The sequence below is a fragment of the Geotrypetes seraphini genome, chromosome 5 (genome assembly GCF_902459505.1).
Source record: "Geotrypetes seraphini chromosome 5, aGeoSer1.1, whole genome shotgun sequence".
NCBI classification, from domain to species: Eukaryota; Metazoa; Chordata; class Amphibia; order Gymnophiona; family Dermophiidae; genus Geotrypetes; species Geotrypetes seraphini.
Window position 1 is genome coordinate 110,124,550 of NC_047088.1, and position 23,106 is coordinate 110,147,655.

Here is a 23,106-nt window from a genome sequence, read left to right on the forward strand (position 1 = left end):
AACAACATCAAAAGGACAGTAAAACCAGATGGGAAGCTGGTTTCTGCAACAAGTATCTACTATCTTGACCTCTTTGACCTGGGGGTTGCCCAAACAACATCAAAAGGACAGTAAAACCAGATGGGAAGCTGGTTTCTGCAACAAGTATCTGCTATCTTGACCTCTTTGACCTGGGGGTTGCCTAAAACAACAAAGAACAAAAGACCAGGACCAGCTGTCATGCTTTTGAACTCAGCAGCTTTCACCCATTTATAAGGACGGGACTCTGCCCCTAACATTAGAATCCAAGACGTCTAAAGGGATAGTCTCCCGTGTCCACCCACCTATCAATTGCAGGGATTCCCAATTGTGAAGATGGTCGTTGCCTGGGATTACGGTGATTCTATTTTATTCTTATATTCATATATATATATATATATATATATATATATATATGTATATATATATATAATAAAGGGTTATTGTTTATGCTTTTATATTGTCTGTGTGCTTTTCTGAGTGTCACTGATCATCCCATCTGACAGAAATAAGTGGCGGAACATATTGGTACCAGAAGTGGGGTGATCAATGTGGTCAGAAAAGCTACCCAGAAAACAAGGGGTTGAGGAGCAGGCTCCCAATCTCTCCATTCCGGATCGGAATGACAGTATAGGTAAATTAATGGCCACTGAGTGGTCTGTAGAAGCAGGATTATGTGAATCCTGTACTTTTGGAAGTAGGAATCCACATGAATTATGTGCCTCCTTACAAAAGGTGAAAATCTCAAAAGGAGAAGAGCAAGAAGGAATTTCTAGACAAGGAAGGATGGTTTTGTCAGACTGGAGGAATTTGCATGAAGCTAAACATGAATTACAATTGAAATTAGGAGAGCTGGAAAAGAAAAGGTATAATCAACAGCATGCCATTAAAATGCTACAATGTCAGAATAAGTTGTTAATGGATAAGGTAGACACCTATCAAAATGTAACAGAAAAGGCAGCTGTGCGATGTGCGCGATATAAATACAAGAAACGGAGGTGGAAAGTGAGTTACAGAAAAGTTACAGAAAAGTTAAAATCTTAATTTATCATTTGGATTGGAATCCAAACAAACGGGATGGGGATATTTGGGATTCAAATTCTAATAACAGTGAGGAGGATATATGTGTTGAAGGAGAACAGGCAGAAAGTTTAGAAGCAAAGCCTGTGAGGAGACAAAGATTACAGGGAAATCTGCAGACAGGAGAAAATATGACTAGAAATAATGTTATGGAGGATGTTACTCAACAGGAAGTCATGGATATGATGGCACGCTTTACACAGCAGCCTGGGGAACCACTAATACAATGGGTAATTCGGGTGCAGGAGCTGGGCGCAGCAGGGATTATGTTGGATGCCACAGATGCCCCTAAATTTGTTCAAATTAGTCAAGAAGTAGCAGTACAAAATGCGTTACGGGAGGATCCTTATCCTGCAAAAAATGCCCAATGGTCTTTATTAGAGATAATTTGTAGGGGTGTCACGAGGCGATATCCACTTGAATCTGATTGGCCCTCAAATGATAAAATTTGGTATACATTAAAAGATGCTCAAATGAAAATTAAGGAGGAGGCTATGAAGGTAGCCTTAGTAATAGGTCAGGCTGACACATATGTCATTACCTTTTACAGTGTCCATGAGAAATAAAATTATCAAGTATGCTGCACCGGCATACAAACAGGTAATGATAACTTTGTTGATCAATCAAATAGACAGGACTATTTTGGAAGCCTTAAAAGCGGTCCGACAGTTAGGAGATTGGGGGGACTGGGGACCTCAAAATACTTTTGATAAAAAGAGAAAATGACAATCCAATTCAAACAGGGCTAATCGAGTGTCTCGGAGGAATATGTTTTTGGCATTAATAAAAGATGGTGTAAAGAGGGAAGAAATAGATGGGAAAAATACAGGGACGTTATGGGAAATGTACAAAAGTAGAGGACTGGGAAAGAAATCTATGTCTCAAGCACAAGTGAACAAAGGAGAGAGGGAGGATATTTTGGTGCCAACGGCTCCCCCTGAGGAAACTGCTTCCATTCTTTATCCTGATTTAAAAAGGGTGGAAGTGTTGGGAGGATCAATGATGTGAATGCCAAGCCTTAGTGTTTGCCTGGACCAAATTAGAACAGCGTCCGCATGTAGAGATAAATATTTAGTGGAAATCTGGGGAGCAAAAGGTACAAGCTGTAGTGGACACTGGGGTGGAGGAATATAAATATCAGGATTGGGGGGAAAATTATACAAGCGGGAAGAAAAAAAAAATTTTTTTTCAGATTTTAAAATTGGACAATTACCAATTTGGGAATATAAAATATAATAGGGCTAGATATCCTAAAAGGGTTAACATTACAGCTTTCCGATGGAATCTATAGTTTTGGTAAATTGCCAGACATTCCATTGAGATCAGTAGTGGTGGGGAAATTATCCAAACCAATAGTAGTACCGATCTCCACTAAAATTGTAAACATGAACCAATGCATTTTTTACTATTCCTATAGTGGAGCAATGTCCAGAACAATTTGCATTCACTTGGCAAGGGAGACAATATACATCTACCAGACTACCACAAAAATACTTACATAGTCCCACCTTCTATCACAAGATTATATCAGAATTATACCTTACATGCAGGAGTAGAACTATCACACTATATTGACTAAGTGGGCAAAAGGATGCCGAGAGGTCATAGAGAAAGTTAAACAGAAGATTGTAAACTTCCCTTCTCCCCAAAGAAAAACAAACAAACAAACAAGCTTGGGCCTTTTCGGATTCTGGAGGCAACATATTTCACATCTGGGGTGACATATGGGGTAGGTTGGACAGTAAAAGAGTAGAAATATTGCTAAGTGACCTTTATAATGTATAAAGTTTTGTTAGATAGTATAAGGAAGTTGCAGTCCAAGTGATTTTGCAAATGTGTCTTTTACCTCAAACACTAACATTGTGAACCACTGTACCTGCACGTAAACCTCTCTTGTATGTTTTATAGATTAAAACGTCCCTGCTTGCATTCTCTTATGATTGTGTGACAGAGCTTGGAAATGGAAGAAGATAGAAAGGAGACCAGCAAAACTATAGAGCAATTAACTTAAGTTTCTATCTCTCTTTCTTTTAGAAGCTTAGCATCCAGACATGGTCATTAGAACCAATTTCACTGTGCCATATTTAAAATACTTCCAGCACTGTGACCTGATAGTGGGAATCCAATGGATACCAAATTTGTTTATGACTCTTTTGATTAATAGTGTGCTTATTTACAGATTAAATTCAACCCTGAATCATTGCCGATGGAAGAAAGCATGCCGGAGCTCTGTGTTTGTCTGTTTCTGTTATGTGTTGTCTGTTTTAGCTTATGGGGTACCCCAATAAACATTGCACATTGGCCATTTCCAGAGTTTTTCCACCCCTTCTATTAGTCCAAATGGTACCATATCCCTTTTCAAAAAAGATTCCCCCACATACAAGAAAGTTTCTTATGAAAACCATGCTCACAATGATTTTATGCTATGGTTCATACAGCCCAATTATAATTTAGTTAGGGGTTATATTATAAGAGGATATCTGAAGAGAAAAAATTAGAAAGCTTTATACCTGGTAAAATGGTGCTCATTGGTATTTGATATTTGCTAAATAAAATAAAAAATGGTCTCTCTTTATTTAACTTACCAGGTATAAACAGTGCAGTGCACATCTCTGACATAAGTTATTTTGGTATTACCATCAGTACGTGTTTATGGTCTCTCTTAAGTGACATAATAATTATGTCCAGAACATAAAAAGGTGTATTTTCTGAATGTCCTACAGAATACCTTTAAGTGCAGTAGTGTTGTTTCTCTTATCTCAAACAAATACTACCTTACACACCAGTATTGTGTCACATGTTATCACATTCTGTACATAAAGTGGTTTTTCTTCTTTTTCTTATCTTCTCTTTTATCACTAGGGGTGTTTATTGTAACTAAAGCATTGAAGCTAAACAGTCATGATTAAATATTTTCCTTGGAAAATTACGTACTGGGAAATGTTATTCCATATAGACTTTAATCCCTTTGTCATAGAATTGGTCAGCTCTGCTCTATTATTCTTATGATTTGGCTAACATGCTGGGTTAAGAGAAAATTTCACCAGATCGAGAAGATGATGACATGCAACCAGACATACAGTGCCGTGCCATGACGCTATTATGTGGCACCGACTTGGGAATAGAAGTGAGCCTATATCCTGCCACTTCACATTAGGGCTGGTCTCTGGGGGTGGTGCACTTGACTCTTACGTGAGTAAAGGCATGTGAGTGGCATAGCAAGCCTATTGAAACTGGAGCATAGCCAGACCCTAACCAAAGCTGCTAAGAAAAACGGGATACCAGATAACTGCAGTGATCGATGGTGAATATGAAGCTACCCTAAATGTATGTAAGCCATGAGTAAGAGCACAAATATAATATTAATAAGATTATTAATTTCCATGATTCCCTATACGTGATACTTTCAAGTAAAATGCCTAATTAACAAGAAATATTAGGGAATGCAAGAATACCAGGTTTAGAACATAAGGAAATAATTTATGAATGGAAAATTAATTTTCCTATTTTACCTTTACCTAAATAATTTAACCTGAGGTATAGTAAATACTATTGTTTCTGAAATACTGGCTGGCAAACAAGCATATTTTGGCTCCAGAGTAGCAGATGTATTTAGATGGGAAGGTGAATGGGTGCCAAATACTGTACGATATGATCAGTTAATGTTACATGTCGTCAATGATAACTGTGTTGTGTTTTTTTAAAACCACATCACATTCTGTACCCTTAGATAGAAAATGGTGTAATTTTGAAATGAAACAATGTGTCCTTTTACGGTGATGCCTTTGACATTGGGACCCCAATTAGGGTTTCCCACTTGTCATGGGCAACAAATAGATGAACAAAATAAGACAAACGTGTCATCTATGAACCATGTTCTTTACAACATACTTACAATTTGTGCCAATGGACCATTCCACCACAAGGTTATACCTTTATACAAGAAATATCACATAAAAATGTTTGTGTTGCTAGCAGTACTGTTGAACTTGCGATTCCTGCTATTCAAGCTCCCTTTTCAGTATGTTTATATCAAATGTAAATATTAATTTTTCTTTTGCCAATGTACTTACTCCAATTATTTTATTGCCATCTATAAAGAAGCCATGCAAAATATAGCAATCCTATAGATACTGAATTTTGCAATACTAACTTGCATTCTGTGGCAGATCACAGTGAAGCTACCACTGCACACCATTGGTGGGATGCTTTTACTCTTCATCCCTTACTCTATATTTTTGTTTAGCTATCCTTATGTTAACATTTCTTAATTGTGGGTTTACCTATTGTGTATACAAACGGACACTCTCTCCCTTTATTCGGATGATTTCTTATTGGGAGGTGCAGACTTGAGGATCCAGGGGTGGACTGTTATGCCTATGGCCAGGGGGTAACTGAAACTCAACATACTACGTAATATGTCTCCTCAAGTCTGCTTATCTGACCTCTTTGACCTGGGGGTTGCCAAGACAACATCAAAAGGACAGTAAAACCAGATGGGAAGCTGGTTTCTGCAACAAGTATCTGCTATCTTGACCTCTTTGACCTGGGGGTTGCCCAAACAACATCAAAAGGACAGTAAAACCAGATGGGAAGCTGGTTTCTGCAACAAGTATCTGCTATCTTGACCTCTTTGACCTGGGGATTGCCCAAACAACATCAAAAGGACAGTAAAACCAGATGGGAAGCTGGTTTCTGCAACAAGTATCTGCTATCTTGACCTCTTTGACCTGGGGGTTGCCCAAACATCAAAAGGACAGTAAAACCAGATGGGAAGCTGGTTTCTGCAACAAGTATCTGCTATCTTGACCTCTTTGACCTGGGGGTTGCCCAAAACAACAAAGAACAAAAGACCAGGACCGGGTGTACCTGAATCGCAGGACCAGCTGTTCATGCTTTTGAACTCAGCAGCTTTCACCCATTTATAAGGACGGGACTCTGCCCCTAACATTAGAATCCAAGACGTCTAAAGGGATAGTCTCCCGTGTCCACCCACCTATCAATTGCAGGGATTCCCAATTGTGAAGATGGTCGTTGCCTGGGATTACGGTGATGCTATTTTATTCTTATATTCATATATATATATATGTAATAAAGGGTTATTGTTTATGCTTTTATATTGTCTGTGTGCTTTTCTGAGTGTCACTGATCATCCCATCTGACAGAAATAAGTGGCGGAACAATTGGTAATGAAACTCTTGAAATATTATGGCAAGCATATGGTGGTGAAACAATTAGCCATGCTGTATACTCTCATCTGTCATGACGAACTCATATATACTTGTGACTGATGCCTGTTCTCTGCTCAGACCGCACCTCTACCTGTTGTTAAATTATGCACTTTGACCAGGTGCAAATATTTAAAGCCAGTCAAGTTTTTATAGGCCCTTTATGTATATATGTTGGCACATATATGCAAAATATAAGACACACAAAGAAAGGAGACAATAAAAACCATCCTTAAGAAGTGATATCTTACAAGCTAGTGAGTGGGTTATATATCCTTATTCATGTTGGCAAAAATAATTGGGAATGCCGGATGGATTTGTTGGCCTTTTTTTCTGCCATCATCTACTTGAGTACCTGAATGTAAACCACATAGACTATAAGTAGTATATAAATACCAAAAATAATTAATTAATTAGGTGATTCAAATGTATATGTAATACAGGAAGAGAACTATTAGTAAACTGTAACCTATCATCACCCTAGAAAAGCATAAGGAAAGATTAGGTTCTTACCTCAATATCTTCTTTCTGGTAGAAAGGTACATCAGTCTTGTTGGCTTGCTCTGTCAAATGTTTTCACCTGTTTACTGTCTCAGACAGGTATGTGTCTATAAATGTTGGGATCTTCTCTTGTCAGACAGGTCTGAAAAGTAGAGTCATTTCTACTGCTATGCAAGTGAGAGTAAGACAGCTCCATAAGTGTAAGTGATAGTTGCTCTCAGGCAGTGGCTTATTCGTTCCACCTTGTTTTCCATGCTTTTTTTATATTGATACTGTTTGTTCAACAATAATTGTTGCAGAGCAAAAGTGATTTGTTGGGAATGTTCCCATACTCCTCCTTTTTATTTCTGCTCTAATAGTGGTTTACAACTGCGTTGAGATAAACTGAGGAGCTATAGCACAGCCCAATGAGGAAGGAGGCAGAGCCAAAAAAGGTAGATGATGTCTTCTACACCAGGGTTCCCAACCCTGTCCTGGAGGACCACCAGGCCAGTCGGGTTTTTGGGATAGCCCTAATAAGTATGCATGGGGCAGATTTGTATGCCTGTTACCTCCATTATATGCAAATCTCTGTCATGCATATTCATTAGGGCTATCCCAAAAACCCGACTGGCCTGATGGTCCTCCAGGACAGGGTTGGGAACCCTGGTGTAGAAGACATCATCTACCTTTTTTGGCTCTGCCTCCTTCCTCATTGGGCTGTGCTATAGCTCCTCAGTTTATCTCAACGCAGTTGTAAACCACTATTAGAGCAGAAATAAAAAGGAGGAGTATGGGAACATTCCCAACAAATCACTTTTGCTCTGCAACAATTATTGTTGAACAAACAGTATCAATATAAAAAAAGCATGGAAAACAAGGTGGAACGAATAAGCCACTGCCTGAGAGCAACTATACAACTCATGGTTAGAAAGGAAAATAACCCACTGGTCAAGACTGATGTACATTTCTACCAAAAATAAGATTATTGAGGTAAGAACCTACAGAACACCTTTTCCACCATGGAGTGCCCCTCTTCCAACGAGGGTGCTCTGATCAACCAGTCGTCCAAATATGGGTGGACTTGTAACCCCATCTTCGTCAGATGAGCTTCTACTACCACCATCACTTTGGTGGAACTTCTGGGGCACTGTCGCCAGTCTAAATAGCAGAACTGAAAACTAATAATGCTGATCCAGCACATGAAACCTCAGGAACTTGCGATGAACTGGAAAAATGCAACTATGCAAATATGCCTCTGTAAAATCTAGGGAGGCCAGAAACTTCCCCAGAGACACGCTGCAATGACTGACCTCACGGTCACCATCTGAAAACGAGGTGGATCCGGATCATCATCCCCCAATCCGGGTAGTGCAGCACTGGCAAATAAATGATCAGCGAAGTCTGGATCCACCATCGTAGCCCCTTGAATGGGCTGTGAAGAAGGAACAGTCAGATCGGGAGGAGATGTTGATATTCCCGAGGACACATCGTTGAGGAGACATCGCAGGGGGAACAGAAGAGAACCCAGCAGCCGGCCCGCAGATTAAAACTCAGATCACAAAATTCTCATGAACTCTGAGAAAGTATCTGGACCCTGGGGCATAGTCACCTGCAGAGTCACTTAGATTTGCATTTCTTAGGCTGCGGAGGGTCTATCTTGCAGCGTTTCTTAGGCTGCGGAGGGTCTGTCTCGCAGCTGGCTGAAGCCACAGAACCAAGCCCCAAAAGCAAAGACGACTGCCCCGACGGGCTGAGCATGTTATCACCTGCTTCTGCGAAGGGGAGGCCTGCATGCTGCAGAACACTACTGAGCCCCCTAAGTGTGCTGAACAGTCTGTGCTTAACCCCCCCGCCTAACAGGGAGTGAGACCAAGTCAGGGATATGGCCCTGAGCTACAAGGAAGTCTAGCAGACTGGCTAACAGGTACCCAAAGGGATTGGACTGTCAGCTACAGACCAAAGTCTGTGAATTCTCAAACAGGCAGTGCTTCAAATTTACTTTAAACGCAGGGGACAAAACTACGTCAAATTAAAAATAATAAATTTTGGGAGAGCAGAACACACACAACTGCAGCCATGCATGCAAAAGAGAAAGTCTGCTGGGAGGAGCTAAGCTAGCCTGTGAAGTACACTAGAGGCGGAGTGAAAAAGCAGGAATGGATCTCTTCTGCAACCCACACAGGTAAAGGGAAAATAATCCTATAGTCTAGAACAGGGGTGTCAAAGTCCCTCCTCGAGGGCCGCAATCCAGTCGGGTTTTCAAGATTTCCCCAATGAATATATATATATGAGATCTATTTGTATGCACTGCTTTCATTGTATGCCAATAGATCTCATGCATATTCATTAACAGTTTGATTTCCTGGTAAACGGTGTGTTTCCTGCTTGTCAGCTGATCCCGGCTTGTGCCAAATCCTGGGTCCCTGCTCGAGTCATGCTTAGTTTACTGGTGAAGTTGTGATGTTGGTGAGCCTTGCAAACACAGCTCCTGAAGATGCCAGGTGGCGAAACACAGTCTTGTGTTGAGCTGAATGCTTTATGAATTGAAGAACAGGACCATCATGAGGACAGAGAGGCCTGTCGATTGTGTTTAGCACATGCAAATCACAGTTTCTTAGACTGTTGTGCAACTCTCAGTTTGAAGCCTCTCTGACTAGATGATCATGGACTAATGAACTAACCAAGATCCAGTTTTGGATAAAAGTAATCACAATGACTGTAGTATGTGTGTGAAAGTTGGGAAGTGAGTGTGAGTGATGGGGATTAGGTTCACTGACTAAATTATTCTGATATTTATTAATAAATTAAGTACAGTACTCCCCTGAAATTTGCAGGGGTTCCGTTCCAGGAACCCCTGCAAATTTCGAAAAACTGCGAATACGGTTTTTAGGCAGGGGAGACAGGCGAGGGCAGCTGGAGAAGCAGAAGAGGGCAGCCGGAGTGCCGGCGAGTGAAGGAAATCACTCGCTGTATGCTCCGACCGCCTCTTCCTGTACTAAAGTCGGGCCTTACCAATCAGGAGCTGCATGTTAAGACTATGATCTTTTCACAATATTACCATTTTTCTACATCTCACATTGTACTTAGTTTATAATCCTGAAAATGAGTTCTTGAACTTATACTTCATGTCACATTATTTATAACTCTGTTATGAGCTTAATATGTAACCACATCTGCAGTCAACTGTTATGTATTGTTGTTTTGTATTATACTGAAAATTCAATAAAGAAAAATTATATTAAAAAAGAAAAATGGGCCGTGAAGGGTCTGCTGCAGGCTAAGAAAAAGAATTGGCAGCATGTACAAGAACTTTCTATCATGGGCAGACCTGGTAGGGCTGGGGGCACAGTTTGAAAGAGTACCAGAAAGTCCAGCTAGAGAGTACACACACACTTTTGTATGGTTCTCTACTTCATATGGGGGACAGTTTCATTTGAAATTTTGTGCTGGAGTAGAAAATGCCATGAGCATCAATGTAAATTCCCAAGTGAGTTTTTAGCCTGAAGAATCTTCTAAACTACCTATTAAGTTTCTTGGGCAAATTTCTTTGAAAAACAGACTTAATATTGCTTCCACTCTATCTATATCCTTTCAGAAGCACCAATGAAAGCAACCTATACTGCCTATTAAGATATTTTATTATTAGAACTATATTTTGATTAAAAGTTTTAATCACAATTAATTGCAAGATTAAAGGCAGGGCACAGCTAGCAGTCCATTGGAAGGGAGCACAGGAAGGGACTAGGGAGCCATGCATTTCTTCTCCTTCTTCCCCACATTAGGTATCATACCTTTGGCTGGTGGGAATACCAAAGTCCTGCCAGTCAAAGTAATCCATCCGCCTCCTTCTTCCTTGTGCTTGGGGACCACAAATGTCAGTGGCTGGAGACATGAGGCTAACTTCTTCGCTCTTGAGGCAGCAAAAGGAGGAAGGAGGTGACTCAGGCAGCAGATTTTCTTCAACTGACTTGGCTTTAGCTACCCTAATTTTAATTTAATTTTTTAAATTTAATGTGGTGTCTTATATACCGCTAAATCTCCCAAAGAATTTGAGACAGTTTCAAAACAATTAAATTGACTTAAGTAATGGCCAAAGATCTAATCTGGTACTTTGAATTTCCCTTTCCGTCCCTACCAGCCATTGGAAAAATACTGTAGCTTTGGAGGGGCTTGGATGTGGACCTGTGCCCAAAGGGGCCTGAACCTAAAAGGGCCCCCCCCAAAAAAATATCTTCCTTTCTTCCATCCCTAGGTCCAACTATCTTTCTCCTTTCCCCTACTCCCAGGTCCAACTGTCTCTCCCCCCTATCCCCCACTCTCTATCGCCAAATCCAACTCTCTCTCCACCCCTTCCTCAAGGGCACCTTTCCTTATTTCCCTCTTCCCTCCCTCTCTTGGCTCTGAAACCAGTTCTCTTAATTCCCTCCCTCCTTCCCACCTGCACAGTCTGGCATCTCTCCTTCCCCCACCTGGATCAACATTGTTGCTCTTCCCCCCACCCTTCTGGCAACCAGCCTACCTTGGAATCCAGTCTTCAACCCTGCAAACCAGCGGCATCCATTCAGAAAGGCTGCCTGCACCCTTCACCAGGCCTTTGCCTCTGACCTGGCCCACCCCTTCTGATGCAACTTCCTGTTTTCAGAAAGGGGCAGGCCTGATCAGAGGAAAAGGGCTATTGTCTATAGGTAAAACTAATAGTTAAATGAGAATATAATACAATACAATTTTTATTTGTACTATACCACAAATACCTCAAAGGTTAGTGCTTTGTCAAGAAAGATGTGATGAATGGGCAGGAGTGTGTTTTCTCTTTTGTTTGAGGATCATAACAAATTAAATTAAAATATTTTGAAATGTTTTGATTAAATAAAAACTACAGCTGGGTCTTTGTTTAGAAAAATGTATAAATGTCTAGCCTTTTCTTTGGGTCCTTAGAAATTACAAGGGACTTTGCGTGGGGTATGTCTCACTTGTATGTCACAAAAGCAACAACAAAGAGACCAGATGGTGCTCACTCCTTTTATTTTATAACAGACTCGACACGGTTGTGTTTCGGCCCAAAAAATGCCTGCCTCAGGAGTCTTGCAGTTATGTCATAAAACCATAGATATATTGATCCATATGTTCAAGTTTTGCAATCAGTTCTCTTGAAAAACACCAAGCCGGTGGCTGACAGCGAGTGTATTTTCATTTGTATGCGGTTTTGTTGCACTCACTGTTAGCCACTGACATGGTGTTTTTCAAGAGAACTGATTGCAAAACATGAACATATGGATCAATATATCTATGGTTTTATGACTTAACTGCAAGACTCCTGAGGCAGGCCTGTTTGTTTTTTGATCACTTGTATGTCAACATACAGTAGAATGGAATCTTGCAACTGGCACTGTAGACTTTAAATTTATTTCCAACATAACCATCAGGAGTTTTTTTTTTCCCCTGATAGGACGTGGAAACCCAGCCACAGCAGTAACAAATGTTGGTAGCAAGGAGATAGAATGTTATTTCCTTCAAAACTTGACATATGCATCTTGATTCCTACCTTGTACACTACTGATACTAACTTCTCCTTGAGAGCTGTAAATACTACATATCAACCACACAAGGTTTATACCCGATTCACATCAACCCTGACAAGCAGAATGAGTTGATTTCATTCCATTTTAAAGTCTGTATCTCCACACAAGGGCAAACTGGAAGTGCAAGTCCATAGAAAAAACACAACTAAATCAGCCTAACAATGGAAGATTCTCAAAACTTGCTTGTAAAATCCGGCAAGTCAATGTAATGACCGTAGTGGGAGCGATTCTTTTATGGGTGATTGTCAGCATAATAGCATGCAAAATATATACACACTATTTGTGACGAATTGCCAGTAAAGGGGGGAGGACTGTGCCCAGCATTTGCTCAGAAGTGTAAATCACTAAATACAGCTCCTCCCTCCTGTCAAAAGTAAAATAACCAACATGTCCTTGGCTGCTACTCTCCTTGCCAGAGGCTTCCACTGCTGCGATGGGCTCAGCTAGCAAGGAGAGCTGCGATGCTCACTACCTGCTACCACTGGCCCCCCCCACCCCCCCACCAACCTCCCGCATTTTAAATCAAAGGATGACAGGAGGGATGCCCACTCTCTCCTGCCATTTGGGGTCCCCGCCCCCCCAATAACCACTCAACATCCCCTGCACTTTAAACTGAAGGACGGCAAGAGGGATGCCCACTCCCCCTCCCACCGTCAGGGTCCCATGCCTCCCCTTGACAACCCCCTGCACCCCACGACCCCCCCACCTGACAATCTCCTGCACCCCTTCCCATACCTTGATGAAAATGAAGGCCAGTAGGAGGAAAGCCTATACCCTCTGGCTGGCAGGCCAGACTTTTCAAACTGGCAGGCCTTCCCTTCCTGGTGCATCCTGGGCGACCAAGGCACCTGGGCCAATTGGAGCCTTAGGCCCCTCCCTGGTGCATTCCAGGAGTGCACTGGGAAGGGGAAGGTCTGTCATTTTGAACAGGCGGGCCTGCTGGCTGGAGGGAATAGGCATCCCTTTTGACGGCTTTCATCTTCAAGGTATAGGGGTGTGTGGTGGAGATGCAGGGGGTTGTGGGGGGGGGGTGCAGGAAATGAGTGACCCTGACAGCAGTAGGGACAGGGCATCCCTCCTGCCATCCTTCAGTTTAAAATGTGTCAGGGGGGTTGGGGGCAGGGGACCTCCAACGGCAGGAGGGAGTGGGCAACCCTCCTGCTGTCCTTCAGTTTAAAGTGCAGAGGGGTTTTGGAGGTTGTCAGAGGACACCAACAACAGGAGGAGGTAGGTATCCTTCCTGCGATCCTTCTGTATAAAGTGCAGGGCTGTCGAGAGTCTTTTTTTTCTGCCAGAAAAGTAGGGGGGTGGGGTTCTGAGCTGTCATGTCTTACTTTTCTGTCAGTGCCTGACCAGAAAGTAAGGCTATGGACAGCTTAGACCCTGACGGAAAATTTTGCCCACAAGTGTAGCACAACAAGGTTACAGAATCACTTGGTGATAATAGATAATCACACAAACTGCTCCTTTAAATATTAATGAGTCCATTTTACTACCATTTTAATATTAATGACCTCGTTGTACTACATTTGCATGGCAGAGTCAGAGAGTGCTAGGAAGGTTGGAAAACATGATGGTGAGCCATTTTGATAATCGACCGGTAAAATATTGGTAACTAAACTGGCTGGTACCGTTTTAGCTACCATCATTAAGGACAACGATAGATTTTGAGAATCCGGCCAATAGTGGCAATTTTAACAGATATGAAAGTCCCTAGTGGAAGAATAACACTATTATGCTAACTCCAAATATTACATTTATTTTCCCTTTATGGCACAGAAATCAAAACCAAAAAAGATCAACATACCCAAGGTATATATCAGTTCAGAATAGATCATAGTTTTAGATGGTTATGATACATGCACTATCTACAGTAATCAGAATGCAATGTTAAGGAACTTGATTCCCCTTTTCATTCTCACTCACCATCCAATCAGATTCTGTTGCTAGGCAGCCTATCCACTTTCCATATTGTGGCCTACAACATTCCTGAATTTAAAACAAAAAATAGTTTATACACTGTTTGACTGGGGTTCGAGGAACTGAAGTTTAGCTGTTCACAGGTGAAATAATTTGAATACTCAGTTTGATGACAGTGCATGTGAAACCAAAAAAGCTATTAACAGTAGGTAAAGGTGAACTTGGTAATAGTGTGAGAACAATGTAATACTGGGAAGATAGGTCCAAATTGGATATAGACTACCACTTACACAAACTTTTCATAGAAACATAGAATATGACGGCAGAAAAGGGCATTCGGCCCAACAAGTCTGCCCACTCAAATAACTCAGGTGCTGAGCATCGCTTCCACTGCTGTAGATGCATCTGGGTCAGTTTTCTCTTATCCTAGAGTAGTGGTTCAAGTTCTGCAGTAGCAATGCCTAAACAAAACTTCAGCATAGGACCTAAAGGGACTATGAGGTCTTCCACTCTGATAGGCTCTTCATAGAGAATGACACAGAGACAGGTACCTGCGGGTAACCACGGGGCGGAGATGGGGACAGAGCCCAGGGGCAGGGACAGCGACAGAGCCTGCGGGGACAGACAAACTTTGTTCCATGTCAAACTTGAGACTTGTATTAATATGTAAAAACCTAATATATCTTGGACAACTGGCAACTGAATTCAGTGATTAAAAACAAAACAAAACTGAAGAAGTTGGTTTGGGATTTAAATGAACTACTGTTAAATGACATAATTTGGGTCTTGTCTGCCTTTGATACGCCAACAAGAGTCATCTGCTGATCAAACTCCTACCATCTGCAAACTTCCAACCATGGGCCCAGCTGCTTAAGCATCTTACTGTTATTGCAACAAGTTCATCCATTGTTGCTAATATCTAGGAACACGTCCAACATTTAATAGATATTTATTTTCCTGTTCATCCACTACACAGTTTAGGTTCTCTTCTACACCCATAGAAACATAGAAGATGACAGCAGAAAAGGGCTACAGCCCATCAAGTCTGCCCACTCTGCTTACCCACCCCCTGTCTATGCTCTAATGACCCAATTTCCTTATATTGACCCTTGTAGGGATCCCACATGGGTATCCCATTTATTCTTAAAGTCTGGCACGCTGTCTGCCTCGATCACCTGCACTGGAAGCTTGTTCCAATGATCAACCACTCTCTCTGTGAAGAAATACTTTCTGGTGTCGCCGTGAAATTTTCCGCCCCTGAGTTTGAGCGGGTGCCCTCTTGTGGCCGAGGGTCCCTTGAGAAAGAAAATATCATCTTCCACTTCGACACGTCCCGTGAGGTACTTAAATGTTTCGATCATGTTTCCCCTCTCCCTACGTTCCTCAAGAGTGTAGAGCTGCAATTTGTTCAGTCTCTCTTTGTACGAGAGATCCTTGAGCCCCAAGATCATCCTGGTGGCCGTCCGTTGAACTGATTCAATTCTGCGCACATCTTTACTGTAATGTGGCCTCCAGAATGGCACACAGTACTCCAGATAAGGTCTCACCATGGCCCTGTACAACGGCATTATGACTTCAGGCTTTCGGCTGACGAAACTTCTATTGATACAACTCAATATCTGCCTTGCCTTAGATGAAGCCTTCTCCACTTGATTGGCAGTTTTCATGTCTGCACTGATGATTACTCCTAAATCTCGTTCTGCTGAAGTCCTAGTTAAAGTTTCTCCATTCAAGAAGTATGTCGTGCATGACCTTACAGTCCCGTGGGCCAGAGGGGGGTCCCCGTGGGAGTCCCGTAAGTTAGGGGGGATTCCTGCGATCCCCGTTCCCATGCAGACCTCTACTTCAGACTGGATCATCAAGGATAACCCTCAGAAGGTGCCAGGGATGGGGATACTTGATGTGGATTCAGTGTCGGGGTATCTGCTTGATCTTTATATGGGTTTTGGGGAGGGAATCTTAACTGCTTGGGGCTGGGTCTGGGGAGCAAAGAAGGAAATTTACATACTCCTGCAGAAGGGGGGGAGGTCAGGGCTGCATGAATATCTTTACAATCAGTCTTAAGAGGTTGCATACATGGGAGGTTTGGAAGAGCAGGCTGATCTTTAGGTGCCAGCAAATAAACTTGCACTCTAACATATCTTTTCCATTTTTTAACAAAAGATTGTCTTTTGTAAAATACCATTGGAACTGTGAACATCTTAAAGCCCATCTTTACATTCTATGTAAAACTGGGCTTCGTGTGTTCTTGGTCAGAAAGAAAAAAGAGTTAGGATGGTTGTTCTCTCCATGTTTTCCAACTTCAAGTTTATTTTAATCTTGATAAGCCACCTAGAAGAGGTCCGGCTAAGCTGTTTACAATTCTATGATAAAGAACTGTTGTAGGTTCTAGAGGCCAACCAAATTTTGGTTTTGGTGACAAAATCCCAACCCAAAATCCTAATTTGGTCGTTTCAGCCTTGGATGAAAATGCAAGTGTGTTTTGAGCTGAAACAAACTGTGTTGCAGTCCCTGCTTTCTCCCTCCCCACCCTTAACAGGAGCAACCCCCCTCTGAGGTCCCCTGGAACTAGGGTTATCAGATTTTCTGGAACTAAAATCTGGATCCATGACCCCGCCTCCAGGCCCACCCAGTTCCGCATAGCCCTGCCCAGTTCTGCCCCCTCAATCTGTTCACTTGTCAGGAGAGCATCTACACATGTGCTGGTGTGACACAATGACAACACTGAGTTGCATCCGAACATGCGCAGATGCTGTTCCAACGTCACTCCTAGCTGGAAGCTTTTCAAAACCCAGACAAAGTGCCGGGTATTGAGAAGCCGTCCGAACATGTCCTCTAAAAGGAGGACATGTCCGGGGAAATCCAGACATCTGGTAAACCAGTGTTCCCGCTAAGCTGCGCTGGCGTGCGCTGGCGCACAAAATATTAGGTCGCAGCGCACAAGTTTCTCGTCACAGCGCAGGACCGGCAAGATTGACTCATTTGAACTTCTGCAAGATCAGCATCGGAAGCGTGCGCTGGGCCGGAGAGATCTTGGGGAGCCTCCGACAGTGGCTTTCTCCCCTCTCTGCAGCTCTCCTTTACTTCCCAGCGCAGCGATTCACGAAGGCAGCCTCGGGGCTTTTGCTGAGTCGCGGCTGCCTCTGATGATGCAACTTCCTCTTTCCTCAGAGGCGGCGCGACACAACAAAGGACCCGAGGCTGCCTTCGTGAATCGCTGCGCTGGGAAGTAAGAAGAGCTGCTGGGAGGGGAGAAAACCACTATCAGTCTGGGAAGCTGCTGGGCAGGGGAAAAAAGGGACAGCTGCTACTGGAAAGGGAGAAGGAGAGATGCTTCTGGGAGGGGAGGAGGGAAAGGAATCTGGGAAGCTGCTGGGCAAGGAAAAAAAAGGGACAGCTGCTACTGGAGAGGGAGACGGAGAGATGCTGCTGGGAGGGGAGGAAGGGAAGAGAGTTACTGCTGGACAGGAGGCTGGGAGAAAGAAAGAAAGGGGGCAGGCAGGGAAACAGAAGGAAAGAAGAGAAACAGAAAAAAAGAAAGAAAGGTCAGGGAGAGAGGAAGAAAAAGTTGGGGGAGGGAATGAGGTGTGGAGGAGAGAAAGCATACAGGCTGATAGAAGGGAAGAAAGATTGGATGCACAGTCAGAAGAAGAAAGTGCAACCAGAAATCACCAGACAAGGTAGGAAAAATGATTTTATTTTAAATTTAGCAAAGTGGAGGCAGTATTACCACAGTTTTCAAAGGAATTTGCCCAAATAACTTAATAGTTAACTGGGTAAATTCCCAGAGATGAAAACTTCCCTTCACTTACTATGCACAGTTCTGAATTTATATCTGCTGTCTATATTTTACAATATGGTCCCCTTTTACTAAACCGCAATAGTGGTTTTTAGCGCAGGGAGCCTATGAGCGTCAAGAGCAGTGCTGGGCATTCAGCGCAGCTCCCTGCGCTAAAAACTGCTATTGTGGTTTAATAAAAAGGATGGAGGGTATATTTGTCTATTTTTGTATGCTATAAAAACCAAATACAGAGAGAGACTGAGAGCTGTTGACGAAGAGCTACGTGTGTGTCTTTCTTCCATTCCAGCCAGAATATCAGCTTTGTGTTCAGCCAAACAGGCCCAGGTTTCGCACTGAATAAAGTATTTTATAATTTTTATTTCATAATAAAGTAATTATAAAATACTTTCTTTGTGTTTATTTGATTCCTATTCAAGAGAATTACTTTATATATAGTCAATATAGGCAAAGAGTTAAATTTTTTAACATTTTCTAATGGTGGTGTGCCTCGTGATTTTTTTCATGAAACAAGTGTGCCTTTGCCCAAAAAAGGTTGAAAAACACTGGTCTAGAAATTGAAAGCATCAAACGTATTGTCTTCTGGACTGTTTTTAATTTACAGTTTACACATATGGATGTAACAGACATAACTACATTTGTTGTAAAACATTTATTAAGATATCATTTCATCCCTACAATTTCTGTGTTCTTAAAAATATTATTTAACGTTATTTAATTTAGCGTGTAGGCCTAAAATTCCTTTGAATACCTCGTCCTCATGTATCAGCAACTTTGACAACATATTTATTTGGCTCATAACTTGCTGGCGCCCGATATTTTTAGCTCACAGTGAAAAAAGTTTGCTCACAACACCCGCCCGCTTAGAGGGAACACTGCTGGTAACCCTACCTGGAATAAAACAGGATCCCCCTCCACCACCACTACCCACAGCCTCTCTTTCCTCGAGACCTACCTTACAAGCATGGTTGGCCAGTGGTACAGTTGGGGCAGGAGCAACTTCAAGTGGCAGTCTCCAGAGGTCACACCAGTCATTTTGAGATTGAAACCAGCATGGTAACAGTCTCGCAAGACTGTTTGGTTTGTAAAAATGGCTGCCTTGACTAACATCAAGCTGGTAGGGGCAGGAGTTACAGTAATGGGAATCACTCCAGCCCCACTGGACCACCAATGCTTGTAAGTAAGGCCCAAGGGACCGGGGGGGGGGGGATGAAATAAAAGCATTATGGCTTTGATTGTGGTTTCAACTGAAAAAAAAAATTTGTTTGTAGGTTTGATTTCAGTTGAAATTGAAAAAAAAAAAAAATTGATTTTGTTAGTCATCTAGCAGGTTCTGGATCCTTACCTCATACTTGTAAACTTCAATTGCATGAACTTGTCCTCCAGTTCGTGCATCTGTGGAAAAAAATTAATTATAAAGCACTACAATAAGAACAATAACTATCAGCATCAACCTGATGCAGTAGCACCGATGCACATTTTCCATTGGTGGCTTTCCTTTTTCAAAGTCCGTGTCCAAAGTCAGTGTCTCCACCGACTGGAGGTGGGAGAAGAGGGTTGTTCAAGGGGACTTTTTTGTTAAAATCTGTAGTTTTTATTGATTAACAATATGTTGCCAGTGGTTAGGCAGTAAAGATCCACGGGCTTACCCCAAAGTCGAACAGTTCCATCCTCGCTGCCTGACAGACATTCATGGACCTGCTCGCGAAGGGCCAGACAGTGCACATACTCCTTGTGTCCACGGTACACATTCTGAGAGCACGGATGAAAATACAAATAGAGAAAGAAGAGGGGAGGACAGAATGATAAGTATAAGGGATTCAATAACACCATATTAGAATAGGGAGAAGAATAAGGAAGCCATAAAAGAATAAAGAAAAATAGTCACAATTAATTTTCAGTATTAGATTTCATAGGCAGGCCTACTGAGGTTTACAGAATGGCATCTGATAAATGTGCAAGATGGCTCAGCATCATATATGAGTATATGGAAAAAAAAACATTCATTCAGTGTGGTATAAATGTGGCTTGCTTCAAGTCCAACAAATGAAGAAAAAAAAGCCATCAGTGGAGAATGACATGGTTCCCATCCACACAGGGTCTGTCTCCACGAGCTCCATCCTCATCTGCACGAGCCTTGAAGGCTTGTAGAGTTGAGGACAGAGTTTGCAGGGACGGGTCGGGGCTGTGGCAGATTTTGTAGGGATGGGGTGGGGATAGAGACAGACCTTGCAGGGACAGGGACAATCTGTCTCCACGTCATTCTCTGAGTACTTTTAAAATGAGGAAAGGTTTTGAGATGTAAAAGCAGTGCACAGAAGGTAAGGTAAGCATATAATTAAAGACAGTAGTGCAGGAAGTAAGCAAGAGTTAATACATGAAAAGTGAATGGCACAAGGCGAATAAGGGTGCCTGTGAGAAGAATAAAGAACACAAAATGGAAGGGTACAGTGTTTTAAGACTTCTTGGAACTGAAAACTTAAACTGGTTTGTTTATAAAGATCCCAATATAAACAACTGGGTATAATTCAAAAAAATGTTCCTAAAGGGCCATGACAACAGTAGTAACACATATAGGAACAATGTCTACTTCAAACGTCTTTTATCATAAAGTGGTGCTCAGATTCCAAGATGGAAGGTTAAAGAACTCAATAGGGACGAAAGCCCTTAAGAGACTTAAATGGTATCGATCATTGCACCGGGTTGTAAAAGATGTTTTGAAGTACTGATAAATCTGATTTGTAAAGTTCAAACGTCCATAAAGTGCAAAAATAGTCCAATTTTTAAGCAACTACGTATGATTAAAGCTTCAGTATATCTCTTACTCTACTGAAGCTTTAATCATACGTAGTTGCTTAAAAATTGGACTATTTTTGCACTTTATGGACGTTTGAACTTTACAAATCAGATTTATCAGTACTTCAAAACATCTTTTACAACCCGGTGCAATGATCGATACCATTTAAGTCTCTTAAGGGCTTTCGTCCCTATTGAGTTCTTTAACCTTCCATCTTGGAATCTGAGCACCACTTTATGATAAAAGACGGTTGTTCCTATATGTGTTACTACTGTTGTTTATAAAGATGCCACCAGCCTTTATCATTTTTGCTGCTCACATAAAGAGAAGGAGGAGAGAGACCAAGGCAGTAAGTTATTATTTAGTTATTTCATTTTCTAGCCTGTCCTCCCCAAAGAGCTCAGAATGGATTACAGGTTAACATACATAATATACAGTTAACAAATTACAATATGGCATAGTTACAGTACAAGTTTTTATTCTAAATTCACACATATTAGTGATCCAATCCCAATATACAGTCAAACCTCAGTTTGCGAGTGTTTTGCAAAACGAGCAAAACACTCCCACAAATTTTGGCTTGCAAAACGAGCGCCATCCCGATAAATGTGTAAGCACGCACAGCGTCGATGAGCGCTCTGTGCTGCACTCATTGGCGTTGTGTGTGCTTACACGTGATGCACACGTATGTGATCATTTATTGGGAAGGCGCTCGTCTCAAATACTGTATAGCAGCCCGCTCTTCAAACACTCGGACCGGCTGACTTACTTCGGGGGGGGGGGGGTGTTCTGGTGTTTGGAGTGGGTGCGTCGGTGTGATTGGTGGCGAATATTGTGAGTGGATATCTTGGGGGTTACTTCTTTTAAAACACAAAAAAGGGTGGAAGGCCACTGTACTGGTTGATTTGACACAAGCATCTTCCTGTCCTGAGTTCCCACAGCTGATCAGCAACTGGTGGAGGGCTGGTATCACCTGCAGCTGGCATACCATTGCCGGGAGCCCTGGGAAAATCTCTGCGACGTGGCACTCGCATACAGGTGGAATCACCTAGAACCATGAAAATTAGAACAATCAAAACCTCTAGATCCTGGGTCTGCTATTAGGCAGGGCTTAGGGCGATGGTCCACCACAGAATTCATGAGGACAACCAGGCCCCTGCCAATCAATAACTGCCTCTTAAAGGGAAGTCCAGCCAAAGTAGCCTTGGAAGTGGAATCACCAGCCCATTGTCTGATCCAGAGCATCCTGTGGGCAGAAATGAAGTACACCAACACTTTTGCCAGAACCTGTATAAGGTCATACAAGGCGTCAGCAACATAATCTGACCCAGCCAAAAGAAGCTGAGGAGGAGGATCCACAGCCTAAGTTTCCGGCGTGCACAGTTGAGAGAGACAGGTACATATAACAAAGGATGCCGCCAAAGCAGCCTTTATGCCTAAAGTAGATGCATCAAAGAATCTCTGTAGGACCACATCCACACGGCGATCCTGCGTATCTTTAAGCATCACACCTCCTTCACTGGGTAGAGAGGTGTTCTTAGTCACCTGCACAATCAAAGAATCCACCATAGGCTGACCCAGAAGCTGCTTGCACTCCTGTGCCAGAGGATAGAAACGAGACATGACCCTTTCTATCTTAAGAGCACCTTCCAGAGAGTCATACTGCTCTGAGATTAAAACGCTCATATCAGGGTGCCAGGGGAAGGTAGCAGACTGCGAGCACACACAAAGCCAGATGGAAGAAGTGGATGGAGCCGGCTGAGTGACCAAATCGACCCCCTCACTGCACCAAGAGCTTCCATCTTTAACTTTGTTCTTTGGCGGGAAGCCCCACCCTCTTCTTCCCTGGAGCCAGCCTTGCTTCTCTTCAGCCCTTTAAAGGGCTCTGGGCTCCAGCGGTTCAACGTTTATCTTCTGCACAGTGAGGGGAAGGGAGGCCAGTCATCCCCCTCACTGCACCGAGACTCCATCTCTCTGCTTGATTTTCTTTGGCAGGAATTCCCGCCCCCTTCTTCCCCGGAGCTTACATTGCTTTCCTCTTCAGCCCTATAAAAGGCTGCCAAACAAGTGAACCTCTCCCAAGGGCCCCTTGTGCGGCCCAAGGAATACCAGACCAACCATTCCCAGACTTGACCTCAACTTCGTGGACTACCCAGAAGTCACGGGCGCCCCACAAGATTTCATCAAAACACTGTCAGATCT

General features: G+C 42.5%; 1 protein-coding gene across 8 annotated transcripts in view; it reads right to left on the bottom strand.

Moving 5' to 3' along the window:
• Nucleotides 1-23,106, bottom strand: part of THOC6 (THO complex 6) — a 199,006-nt gene that overhangs the window by 40,118 nt on the left and 135,782 nt on the right. For 6 of the 8 annotated variants that reach the window (XM_033944771.1, XM_033944773.1, XM_033944775.1 and 3 more), the window contains 3 exons: nt 19,757-19,859; nt 19,453-19,502; nt 14,315-14,377 (listed from right to left, as the gene is read on the bottom strand). The exons of 1 other annotated variant lie outside the window; for it this stretch is intronic. In XM_033944771.1, the coding sequence (XP_033800662.1) occupies nt 14,315-14,377; nt 19,453-19,502; nt 19,757-19,859 (216 nt within the window). The remainder of the gene's footprint in view (nt 1-14,314; nt 14,378-19,452; nt 19,503-19,756; nt 19,860-23,106) is intronic. One more of the 8 variants, XM_033944778.1, reaches the window with a different exon arrangement.